The following is a 13,905-nucleotide window of genomic DNA, read 5'->3' on the forward strand; positions in this document are numbered from 1 at the left end:
TTTCTTCCCTTTAATAAAAAAATTGTACCTATTTATTTTATCAAGCTTTAAAGATTCATTGGGAGCATCCTAAATTATTTTTCTATCCATTTTACAATCATTATGATACCAAGGGTTGTACTTCAATTATTATTTTTTATGACACCTTGATATACAACTTGCTAATGGAAGTGGAGAGGGTTGTAGTAAAATTATGATAGAGGTTTTTGATGCTATCCTTATAATTTAAGAGACCTTGTAAATCCTTATTTAAATCCTTTAAGAAAAGATGAATTTTACCTTTGTCGAAGAGCAAGTGTCTTTGATTTTCACAGTTCTCTTGCATGCGAATTTTGTGCATGGAAAAGTTCAAAGTTACCAATTATGATGATGATGATTAATTTTCATTGAGACTAAAATTAGTTTATCGGATCTTAACAGTAAGAGAAGTGTTTCAATATCACGATAGTTTTGATGACTTAAAAAGTTAAGAAAGTAGTTATTATGACAAGTATTTTAAAATTGAGATATAATTCTAGTATAGGCATAAAAGAAAGTGCTTACACCATAAACTTAGGTGTATTCTAACTTATAGACAAAATGGCCCTTTTTCAGGGTATTTTTTCTGGTTAATTTTAATAAAAGTCCACCAAATATTTTTTAAAACTTGAGTATAATTTGTGCAATCTATAGAATTCAAGTGCCCCAGGGGTTTTTTATGGTGTTGAATCCATTTATGCATTCAAAAATATATTTCAAACAACAAAAAATCACAAGATTGCTTGAAATTGTATCATTAGATTTTGGTGAAAAACCATATCCTCTATAAATTAGATTACACCATAAAATTTTCATGTCATCATATTTAACAACAATATTAACATAAACTTAAAAAATATATAAATAAAATATTCCAGTGTCCACTTTAAATAAAACATTTTTTTTATCGATAATTTCTTTCTATATATAAAGTATTTGAAAGTAAAAAAATATTATTATTTTTGTTGTTACTATGTTATTATATATTTTTTATTTTTAGTGTGAGGGAAATAGAAACTATTTCAATATTTAATTTGGAGATAACCTTTAAAATTTTTAATAATAAAAAATATTTCAATGTTGTCTTTGAAAATTTTATTTTAATATATTTTTTTTATAAAATGTAATTAAGTTTTATAATTAATAAAAATATGTTAACAATAAACTTTTTAAAGTTTTATTTGCATTAAAAAGATAAATATTTACATCAAATATGGAAAATCAAAGTAGATACAATATAATATAGAATAAAATATTAACAAATTTAATTGAGTTTCCAAGACTAGCAAAAGATCCAAAATAGTTGCTACCCCACGAGGGGGCAAACCAACAACAAGAGACAAATGAGCAACCTTATTGAGCTACAAATTTTGAGACAACAAGAAGAAAAAAAATTAAACAAAGACTTTAAAAGAAACTCATCTATAGCCCTAAGGGCTAGTTGGAATAGCAAGGATTGAAATGAAATTGTAAGGAACTTTAGCATCATGATGACAATGAAGTATATTAGTTGATAGACTATTCGTCAATATTGCATGGTGAAGGAATTGGGGAGTTAGGCAAAGAACACATCTCAAGCTTGGCTAGTAAGCCTTCCACAACAAGCATAATATCTTTGAGTTCATTTAGCTTGTACAAGAGATTGATCTGGCATTGTTTCCTATGAACTAGAATTTTTCCTAGCAACAGCTTGACATGCCAATATAAATCAACAGTATGCAGATAATGCTTTTGGCAACCTTGTGAATTGTCTATATCGGGAACCCAAGATGCAATGACAACCATGAATTTTGAATTAAGAGTGACTTGCCTTTCAGGAAGGATTTCTTCCTCCATGAGACGGATTTCCTCTTGAATGTTCGGGGGTGTGGAAGGATGGAATTTGTGGGTTGAATACTTTGCTCTTAAACATCCCTGAAATCCCCAAGCGCCACAACCGATATTGCCACGCTGACAATGAGCTCTATGACGTGTCATGGCTGCTTGAGGAAGCAATATGTCACATGGACTAAGACTGAGCTAGGAGGGGAATTGCATGAGACAACTGTGAAAGAGAGAGGCCATGATAATTTTCTAGTCAGGCTGCACTAGCATCGTACTCAGTACCAGACCTCCTACGTCGGAAAAGATGACAACAAAGGGGGAGAACTCAATGATGTGGATGGGAGGCATCCCACCCAGGCAACCAGGTGATAGTCTGGGTGCATGGTGAGCAGGGACAAGAGCAAGAGGAGATGATGGAGGAGGAAACAAATCTCAAGGCACTAGTTAAGGACAAAGAACACACTGCAATACTCACTATTTGCACAGAGACATATACAACAAGCTTGCCAAGAAGCTTCGGGCCCCCTCCTTGAGAGGCGAGGTTCCATAAATACACTTTGAGTGAATGACATGTGCAAAGAGTGATGGTGGGAGGGCGCATCACGTCCTAGCCCCATTTAATTCAACATAGGACTCCCCACAAAGGTATTTTAACAAGAAAGAGATGTATAATTATTATCATATTTTATATAAATTTCTCATCTATATATATATTACATACACATTTTGAATTTTATTATAATTAGAAATAACATTGAATGATTACATTTTCTTTAAATTCTTTGTAAATTTTATTTTGGTGAACATAATTGAGTCGAGATTCTGGTGGACGTGTAAGTTTGTCCATCCATTTGTCCCCCTTTAAAATAAAATTAGAAATTAGAAATTATATTCTAAATAAATAAATAATGTTGGCTATAATAAAAAAAATGAATAGAAGTAAAAAAATGTATGAGTAAGATATTTAAATCTTATACTTTTCAAATATATTTCAAAAGATATTTAAATAAATTGTTTGAAAATCTATGTTAGCTAATTTATGTGGATATTAACTTCATATATATCTATATATTGAAAAAGAAATTGTTAAAATAAAACATTTTAAATAAAAAAATATTCAATATAAGTTATCAATCAAATATTTTAATAAGAATCAATATTGACATATACTTGAAAATATATTAATAATAAAAAATCATTTTAATTTGTGTGATAAAATGTGATGTAAAATTATATTATATATCATTTTAAAAACATCATGTATATATCATGAAAACCAGTTTATTTGATCTTACATTCAAAAATACAATTTAAATATTCATAGGGTCTTGGATAGACACTGACTGGGTGTTTTGTTGAGCACTACTTGATGTGAAGTCATCGATTTAATTTCTCTTCCTCACTATGATGATGAGAGTGATATATTTCAGCTATCAAAAATTATTAAAATAGATAACTTAATGATAATATCCGTAGTAAGATTAAAACTGTATGTATAATTATTCCTATATATGGCAAAATTGACGCTCCTTAGACTACGAGTTCATGTTTTATGAAAACGAAAGCTGGACAGAACACCATACGTGGCACTGATTTGTGGCGCTCGTTTTCGATAGGTGAGGTAAGCATTCCAGAATAACCTTCTCATCTTCTCTCATGGATGTAAGACTCTTCAATACGACACGTAACTCCATCCATAGCTAACTGTTCTAGAATCACGCTGCCTTCTAGAAACTGTATTCAGATTTTTACCACACGCAAAGCCCAGTGGCAAAATTAACTGTTCTAGAATCTCGCTGCTTTCTAGATACTGTATTCAGATTTCTTACCACAGGGAAAGCCCAGCGACAAAATTCCTTCAATAATTGCTTCCAACTCTTATTCAGAATCGTACCTCGATTCGCCTCTTGCTCTACTGCTTCTTATAAGAGCAACTACGATTCCTATCTCCATTATCTTGAACCCTTCATCATTTTTGTCCGATCCATATGTTAAATCTTCGGAGGATCCGATCACAAACATAGGATTCTAAGATTCAGTACAAATTTTTGTAAAAGGCTTTTCGATTTTTATCTGGAATCTAACATCCAGTACAAATTGATGTTAAGGGCTTTGCGATTTTTATCTGGAATCTGAGATTCAGTACAAATTTCTGCAAAGGGCTTTTGGATTTTTATCTATTCATTGCTCCAACTAGTCTGGAACTGTGTGATTCGTGTAGAGGAATTAGAATATCTAGACTAGAGTGTTTATATAATACATGGCATTAGCGCAGCCTCCATTCTCAGTGATGCAGGTGCAGGGCCTCTTCCATATTTTGGATTCTGCGAAATCCAAATTGGAGCATTTAACAGTGCGTATGCTGAATGGCGTCCGCGCGTTTTCTAAAGTAAACCCTGTGTTGGCGTCGATTGCAATCTATGCGCTTTGCACGGCTGCAGGGTTTATCTTGTGGGTTGCAATGTGTTTCTTGGATTTGGCAGCGGGGACTTGTGTCTTGGAGGCCGCCACAGATGTGATTGAGGCTTTGAATGAGCATGTCCTCCCTGCACTGCAGCTTCTCAACGGTGTGCTTGCCCTGCTTGTGGGATTCATCATACTGGTGGGCAAGATTCATATTAATATCAATGTTAATGGCAACCGCTCCAGACATAATCCCAACAAGATGAGCACTCTGTCAAACCGCTCCAAGATGATAGCAGCACTGCCCAAAGCCAAGTACAGGTGTTTGGGAAGATCAGATGATGCAAATAGCAATGATTCATCTTCATCATCATGTGCAGTTTGTTTGGGGTGTATTGGGGAGGAGGATGAAGTCCGCGTTCTTCCCAACTGCAGACACTATTTTCACATTTCTTGCATTGATCGGTGGCTTCTTCCATCTACTGTCAATAACTCTTCCTGCCCTTTGTGCAGAGCCACTGTAATAGGCCTCCACACATTACAAGCAAAATAGGACAAATCGCAACATTACAAGTTCTTGTTGCTCGGAGACGCAAATCCTGGAAAATGGAGGCGTTGCCTCCCCTCTTTTGGGTGCCTGTTTTCCCCTGTTCCTCCATTCCTGGACGTTTTTTTTTCCAGGAAAAACATTTCAGGCAACAATGATTGGTGTAAATATATATGTGGGCCGAAATCTCGCTAAAATTATATACAGGCGAGCTATGATTTCATGATGAAGTTGGTCTTTATTACTTGATTTGTGGTTCTCTGATTGTTGTTGTCATACATTCATTCACTAAAAAAAAATAGAATGCACACTTCTAAAATGAGCACTTCAGCTTGTGAATTAATGTTCATGCTTGAATCGAACAGGATCCACCTTAAATCCCAGATTTATTAAGCAATTGGGGGTTGAAAAAAAAAAAATCGTGGCCCGTGAAGGTTTCCTGGCTGGATCTTATGGGTTTCATTGTTTCTGTAGCAGCATTGACTGCCAGAGATCCATGAGGATTTTCCCAGGAGATCGTATACCGTTATGGGTACCTTTGTTTTTAACTTGAGCACACCCCCAAAACATTTTTGCCATTGACAGATCCGGGCAATTTTTTTTTCAGCCTGGGTATGCACCTGGGCATACGTTTTTTCTCTCTGAGAAGATTCAAAGCAACAGGGAGAAAGAAGCGGTAATAAGTTGAAGCAGTGTGCAGAATTCGTTCACAAATATTTTACACTCATCTATTCTTCAAAACAATATTTTTTATAGTTAATGCAAAAATTAGGACACTCAGTAAAACACTTTCCAAAGCCCCTTTTTTTCCGCAATAATGGTTCTCTATAAAATTAAAAAGGAGAAAACAACATAGCGAATGGGTATTCTTATATTGATGGCAGACTCCAGTAGTATCCTGAAATCTGAAAGTCGAGAGGACCTCTCTCCTTACTATCAAATTCTAGAACAACAATATTCTCAAAATCAACGAGAAATAAAAATTATAATTCTCGTTGAATTTTCATTGTGAGGTATCTAGGGATCTCTACCTTTAAGGAATTTTAAGAAGTTCATCATTTTATCCCTCGGTGCATCGGAGCAAGGAACATCAATGTGATTGTGATTAATGGAGTATGGGAAGTGGGCCTTCAAATTACACAACAACTGATTTTTTGTATATTGTATAGGGTTGTATATTTTTATGTATCATTTAGGGGAGAGGTTTTTATTGTTGTGTGGGGACAGTGGTTTTTATAGTATTGGTCTTGTGCATCCATTAAAAAATGAAAAAAAACATTTATAATTTAAACATAAATATTTAATATCAAGTTATATAATTTATTAAATTATGTTTAAAATGGGTCCATATAGTGATTGGGTACATTAGCCTTTAGTATCAAAAATTTGACAAGACATTCTATCTCAACTACTCTTAGTATCAAAATTTGACAAGGCATCATGATTTACAAAATAAGACAAAATAAATGGGCCAACATTCCATCCAATTCTATTCAGTGGTTCACCTATCACATCAGACCAACCCCAATAGATCTCTATTGAGCAACTATGACCAAGGTTGTTCCATCCAATTCTATCCAAGAGTACACCTATCACATTAGACCAACCCCAATAGATCTCTATTGGAGCAACTATGACCAAGGTTGTTCCATCCAATTCTATCCAATAGTACACCTATCAAATCAGACCAACCCCAATAGATCTCTATTGGAGCACCTATGACCAAGGTTGTTCCATCCAATTCTATCCAATAGTACACCTATCACATCAGACCAACCCCAAGATCTCTCTTGGAGCAACTATGGCCAAGGTTGGGTAATACTTGCACAAGAACAAGTAATATATGTGTTTGTCATAAGTTAATATATGTTCATTAATGCAACCTACTCTAGGCAATAAATGACACCACATTAAATTTAGGAATTAAACATAGGAAAGCACAAGGATGAGCCATAAGAGTTTATCAACCATTGGATCACATCCAAATCAATCCACAACACATATTTGAATTTGAAAGATGGCAATCCATCTCAATCTTCCCTATCAATCAAATTAAACAACAAAAAAATATAAAACAACCTCAACTCTTACTAAATTGCATTTCAAACTTTTATTTTACTCATTTTTCGTTGACCACATACTATTAGAGATTGTGTGTAGTGTAATCAGGTTTGAACACTTTAGTTTTTATCTTTCTATTTCCTACTAAGTTTGGGTTTCAATTTCAATCTTCCATTATTTATAGTATGAAGCTATTGTGTGTGAAATTGCGGACATAAATTAAACATTCAGAAATTGACAGATCATGTTCATAATTGTAACCATTCCAAACAAATTCAACAATTCAAGACCACTTTCATTTACAAGAACACTTTCATGTATTTTTTCAAAAAAACAAAAGGCATCACTCTCATTTACATGCCCATTTAACAGAGACTATGAATCAAATTTCCATTTTAAACAAAATTCAATGATACAAAAGAAGACTAAGTTTCTATTGTTGAATAAACATTCACTAACACAAATAAATTTTAACAATGTGCAAGTTGTTGCAGCCATGTCATGAGTTTCAATTGCATCTCGTACAAGGAATAGGAGAAGGCGAGGGACTAGGGGTGCCCAACTATGATGCACTTCATTAGATGAAGAAAACGAGGATGACGTAAATGCTCTCAACGCTCCCAGCAATGATGTTGAGAATGACCGTGTGGTGGCGGATCATCTTGTTTCACCATCAACCACAATGCCACCGTCAACCACAATACAAGGTGTAATCTCAACGAAAAAGATCAGTACCATAAGAGGGTGGACAAAGGAAGATGTGCTAGCTACAATTGATGATGTAGAGTTTAGGGGATATTCATTACGTGCCTCTGCAAGGAAACATGGGATTGCTACCTCAAACATACATTATTGGATAAATGAGATCACTCATACAAAGCATAGAGGGCATGTTACAGTTATTATTGAAGAGGAGGAGGCCAAGGTGGTTGTGTGGTGTAAGGGGAGGGTCCAATTGGGACATGGGTTAGAGTTGATACAACTCAAATCTAGAGTAGTTCAAATCTGTCAAGGGAGGCCAAACACCTTCAAAGATGGATTTCTTGAAAAATCATGGTGGAGTGGGTGTAAAAAAGGTATCCAGACCTTGTGTTACATACAGTTGAAGGCCTTGATAGAGACAGGGCTTTAAATATTCACCCTGCAATTGTGTCTAAATTCTATGACACCCTTCCCATACATATGAGAAACACTCTTATGCCCCATACCATATATGGAACTATCACACATTAAAGAATTATGGCATGTGGGTAGTTTCCAAGAGAGGGAGCAGAATTGTGCCTAAAACGTTGCGTAAGAGTAGGGAGTGGATCATTATTCTTTGTTGTGTCAATGCAATGGGTTCTTCAGTCCTAGGTTTTTATCTATTCAAAGGTAAAACCCAGCTTAAAAACTATATACATAATCATGAACTAGGTGCACGTATGGTTGCACATCCCCATGCATGGATGTCAAAGGAACTCTTCTTGAATTGGCTTTTTCACTCTGTTGCACCTATATCATGTGGTGTCTCACTTGAAAACATACACCTACTAGTTTTAGATGGTCATGTAAGCCACATGGTTGTGCAGACAATTGAGGAGGCCAAAATTTTGGGCATTGACCTGTTAACATTGTCGACTCATACCACTCACAAATTGCAACCCTTTGATTTCAACATCTTTGGGAATTTCAAGAACTATCTTAGGGCATAGCAAGCTTCATGGATGGAAAAGAATACAGGGGTGGAGGTGAAAAGGTTTGAGTTAGCTGAGCTTGTAAGTAAAGAATTTAAAAGGGATTTCACACCTTCTAATATCAAGGTTGGATTTAGGAGGATTGAAAACTGGCCACTGAATGTTAATGCTCTTATGTGTGATATTGGTTGCAACTAGGAATTTGATATGGAAGGTCAAGAAGTAGAGGACTTACATGACTCAGTTGATGCCCAAGAAGATGTGGATGGGTAGGAAGATGTTGTTGCTAAAGGTATGATATCCCATTTTCAAGGGCACTTCTATGGTGATGAGGATGAACATGTAAGTGATACACACTTCAGTCATGAACCAATTATCAATAACATGGAGGTTGTCACACCCACTGAACCACATGCTAATTTTTCATGTGATATTCCATATGAGGAAATTGATGATGCGAATGATAATGAAAATGTGGTTTCCAATGATAATGTAACAGGAATCAACAATGACCAATTGAGCATGTCAACCCAAGTAACACCACCATCATGGTTGGCAAAGGCCGTGATGAATATCAACAAACATAATGTGTCATCCACCAATGAGGAAATCATGGCCATGCCCTCACAACCAGCAGAGTTGAACACTGAACTTGTTCATTATTTTGTGGACAATGGAACGCTAGAAAAAGAGTTTGTTTAGCATGAAGTACCAGACAAAGACAACAATGGGGTTCAATCAATTTTCTCAGAGGTTGAAAGGAAAGTGTCAAGCCGTGAAGAGCATGTGACAATGAAGCAACTGTAGATTTTCCTATAGATTCACAACTCAGGTAATTTCCGAAAACACAAGACAAGAATCTACTCTACTCTTTACAGCAGAAGCACATAAAGATCGATGAAAACAATAATTTACAAGAGGAAGATAACCAATGGCACATAACTCAATATGTATTCAGGGAAAGCCACAACTCAAAACCCAACCTATATATATTGCATTAATCAGAAATCCAAGATGAGAATACAATGCTTGTTCTCACAAGAACAATCTATGCACAAGTATAATCAACTCTCAGCTCACAAGCTAGCTCAATCCAAACTCTCGGCCTATTTTGCAGCTCTCCAAGCCCCTTATTTCCTTGCACAATTCCCAGGATGAATAGTCTATATTGAAAGGGAATTCATGCTTCCAAAACTGTGTAATCCAAACATAGGTCCTTCTCTCATTCAATGCATGATATTTACAACTCAATAAATCATACAACTGATAGTACATTGTCTCTGCACTCTAGTCTCAATTGGGTCTTTCTCTGAACTGACATGCATGAGTTTCTCATGAGGGAATCTTCAGTTCACTGGAGTAACACTTGTGGATGCACTAGTGCACTAACTGAATACTAATCTTCTACTAGCTCAACAAACAATTAGAACTAGTTTAACTAACTATAACTCAATAAATTGAGTTATCCAATTACAACTTAATCTAAACTCATGACCCATAAAATTTAGGGAGAGCATATACATGACTTCCGAAATACTTCCAACTTAAAATTCCTAAGCTAATTAAACTTAATTAACTATTTACAAGTTTCTATGAGAATAGAATTTGATTTTAATTCATAGTTTAATTCAAGGACAAATTAAATTGGAATTTCTTGATTCTATTTTTAACATTTCTTGTTTCTATTTTCAACACTCCCTCTCAACAAGAAATGAATTCAACTCGATCCTGCTCCTAAACCTTTGGAATATTCTGCATGCAACACTCTTCTCTAGTGTTGTTGCTACAACAACTCCTGAAACTAAAAAACATCCAACCTGAATCAGTATGATGCATCTGTCATCAAAGTCTCTGACTCTTACTGCCTCTGTCGACTGAAAACTATGTGCTTCTGTTGACTCTATCTTTCTGCACTATTGTCAATTCTTCTCTGCGCTCTTCAATATCTAACTGCTCTAGCCTCTGTCACTCTGATCTTTGACTACATCAACTGCTACTGATTCCTCATGCTACTATGTACTTTGGGCTCTCGTAGTAAGGTATGATCCATGAGATAAAATATCTCAATGGACCCTTGATCAGGTGCTCAAAATTAGGCTCAAAACTCAAAGTGGTAGAATCTTAATAAAATCAGCTTCAGATTGAAGTGATCATCATCTTTATTCTAACAGTGTGAATGACACTCGAATCCGAGCTCATATGAAGAAGTTCGAGCAATTCAAAGTTCAAGTTTGACTTAGACACATGGCACGTGTGGATGACATGGAACGACCCTTCAGCGGATGGGGAGGCACCAAGTGGCAGGCCACCATTGACCTCACATTTCACAAATCGCATGTTGCAGGTGGTTCGGCGTTAAAAAATCGGCCCCGGAACAAGCCAAGGTGCAATGCGATGAATCAGCCCCCAGCGTACCCGAGTTGTGATGCGATAATGGCAATCTGACATCACAGAAGTGTAGAGTCTGGTATATCTGTTACTCCCCCCTGACTTCGTTGATTTTGAATTGTGATGGATCCCAGATGTGATAAGATTACGGGTTCTAGTTAATAGTTCCACCGGGTCCACCATATCGCAATCGCACATTGCCCTGTCGCGTTCACAGACCATAAGACCATCGGTTCTACGCTGATTACAATTTTTGATGGAACAGTCGGTGGATAGATTATGGACCGCCGCATGAGGAAATTTTCACACAGTTAGTGCAATTTTGGAGCAAAATTTTAGGTTCATGTCGGAAATGGTGCAATTTGTGGAGCGAATATTGGGAGAGCTAAGAGAAGTCATAATTTCTTCATTTTTCCACCAAATGGGATGCAAAAATAGGCTAGATATCCATGTTTGGACATTTTGGACTCATTGGAGCAGGTTTCGGAAGCATTTGATCATTGTAAACACATGTTTAAACACTTTTGAGCATAATAGAGAGGGCCAAGCCATTGGAAGCTGGACCAAGGAGACGTAACCCAGGAGGGGTGAACTCCTTTATCATGTTCTTGTTGTAATGTTTATTTTATGATGTTCTATACATGCTTATGTTGTTGTTCAGTTTCTTATTTATGTTAAGTTTCTCATAAAATTAACATAAAAACTCATCATTCCACTTACCAAAATATATGAATCCTTAAGCACAATGAAAGCATTTTGTTTCTAATCTAAGGAGGATCTTAGAACATCAATCTAATATTCTAAATCAGATCATTTTAGTATCAGAGATCTAGGTTTTCTTTGTGAAATAAGGATTTAACTGTTTTCAAGTTTATGTCATGCTTACAAGGTTAAAACTGAAAAAAGAAGGGAAGCTGGTTGGAAGCCCTGAAGTTGGGTCAAGGGGAAGGAGAGGAAGGTTGTCACAATATCCAACACTAGTTCAGCCTCGAGCTGTAGTTGAGACTCCAGAGATCATCTCTCATGAAGGATAACCTACAAACATGACAGAAGATGAGAAGACCTTCAAAAAGGCTTTCTTTGATATGACAGAGATGGTAAAGGTCCTCTATGAAGAGAGGAATATCAGGTTGCAAGGGGAAAGTTCCAAACCTCCCAAAGGAGAAGGCTCTTCAGGAGGAGGCAATGGAAATGGAGACAAACCTACACCCTCTCCACCATCTTCGTCATATTCTTCCTCACAAGCATATTCAACCTCTTCCACTAACACAACCCTTACTAATACTCAACATCATACTTCAAAATGAACTCATAAATCACCTTTTTTTAAACTTGATGTTAAATTTGAGCTGCTCATGTATAATGGTGAAGTGAATGCAAAGAAGCTTGGTAATTGGATTCATCAGTTGGAGGTTTTTTGCAGGATTCAAAATCTTCAAGAGGATGACATAAAGATTCAATTAGCTTCCTTGAGAATAGAGGGTGCAACACTAGTATGGTGGGAATCAAAGACCGAAGAGGAGATTAAAAAACACGGTAAGATCTCAATTTCTTGGAATGATTTCAGTGTTGTATTCAAAAGACAATTCTACCCTCTAGCTTATATGTAGAAATCCATCATGAATTGGCAGAACTTTAGACAGCTTAAAGGTCAAAATGTGCAATATTACACCCAAGAATACAGAAATGTGCAAGCCACTCATCTTGAGGCAAGAGGAAAAAATGCCCTAGAAGAAGGTAGTAAAAATCCATTTAAGAGTAAAGGAAAGGAAAAGGATTTCAAAGGGAAGGCAAAGAAAAATGCGTCTATCAAAAAAGAAGGAGAGAAAATTACATGCAAACATTGTTCCAAAGAGGGTCACGATGAAGCTCATTGTTGGAAGCTTCATCTTGAAATGAGACCAAAGAAAAACAACAAGGGAAAACAAAAAAACAGCAACCACTTAACAAGATTTGGGATCTGATTTGGGTGATGAAACTAAAATCACAGCCATGGGGTTAAAAGGAAAAGAATCCATTGCTAGCACTAGTTCTTCAAACTCACAAAATGAAACTCCAAACAAAAAGAGGAGAATAGAACTTTTTCACATAAGGGTGATATCAAAACACAACAAGATTGATACACTTTTCGATAGTGGCTCTCAAGCTAATCTTATCTCTGAAAACATTGTCAAAAGTTTAAACTTGGAAACCATTCCACATCATAAACCATATCCACTTGGATGGGTGTGTGAAAATGTGCAATTGCAGGTTATTAGAAAATGTAAACTGAGATTCGCTATTACTGCAAATTTCATAGATGAAGTGGAGCTTGATGTTGTGTTGTTGGATATCTGTGGCGTAGTTTTGGGCGGTCCGTACCTTTATGATAGAAAATATATCTTCCATAGACATGAAAACAAATATCATTTATTCAAAGGTGGAGTAGAATATATTTTGAGAGCTCATAGTAAGAAAATAAATCTTTCGCTTGTTAATGCAGGGCATACGAAAATACTAGTGAATTTGAACAAGAATTTTCTGCTTCTAATTATCAAACGCAAGGATGATGTTGGTAATGAATCTTTTAAAGGTTGTGATTCAAATTTAAAATATGAATTGGTTGACATATTTAACCAATATGACGAGATGTTTCAGGAACCAAAGGGATTACCTCCCAAGAGAGGAATCGAACATGAGATACAATTGCAGCAAGATTGTCCTCTTCCTAACATTGGCATGTACAAGATGTCAGTGATGGAATGTGTAGAAATTAAGAAGAAAATTCAAGAATTGTTGAATAAAGTGATCATCAGACCATCTTCCTTGCCATGTGGTTCACCTATTGTCTTGGTGCCTAAGAAGGATGGAACATGGCACATGTGTGTGGACTTTCGTGCATTGAAAAAAATTATGGTAAAGAACTGTTACCCACTACCTAGAATATATGATTTACTTGACAAATTGAAATATGCAAAGTATTTTACTAAGCTGGACTTAAGAAGTGGC

At 35.9% G+C, this 13,905-nt stretch overlaps 1 protein-coding gene across 1 annotated transcript; it reads left to right on the plus strand.

Moving 5' to 3' along the window:
• The first annotated feature begins 3,676 nt into the window (after positions 1-3,676).
• On the plus strand, positions 3,677-5,056 carry LOC149236850 (uncharacterized). The gene has a single exon (XM_089372522.1). It carries the CDS (start codon positions 4,103-4,105, stop codon positions 4,796-4,798), a length of 696 nt encoding a protein of 231 aa, XP_089228648.1. The 5' UTR covers positions 3,677-4,102; the 3' UTR covers positions 4,799-5,056.
• Positions 5,057-13,905: the final 8,849 nt, after the last annotated feature.

The sequence above is a fragment of the Pinus tabuliformis genome, chromosome 8, assembly GCF_031772625.1.
Source record: "Pinus tabuliformis cultivar Carrire ecotype Pingquan chromosome 8, CPIR1, whole genome shotgun sequence".
Lineage (NCBI taxonomy): Eukaryota > Viridiplantae > Streptophyta > Pinopsida > Pinales > Pinaceae > Pinus > Pinus tabuliformis.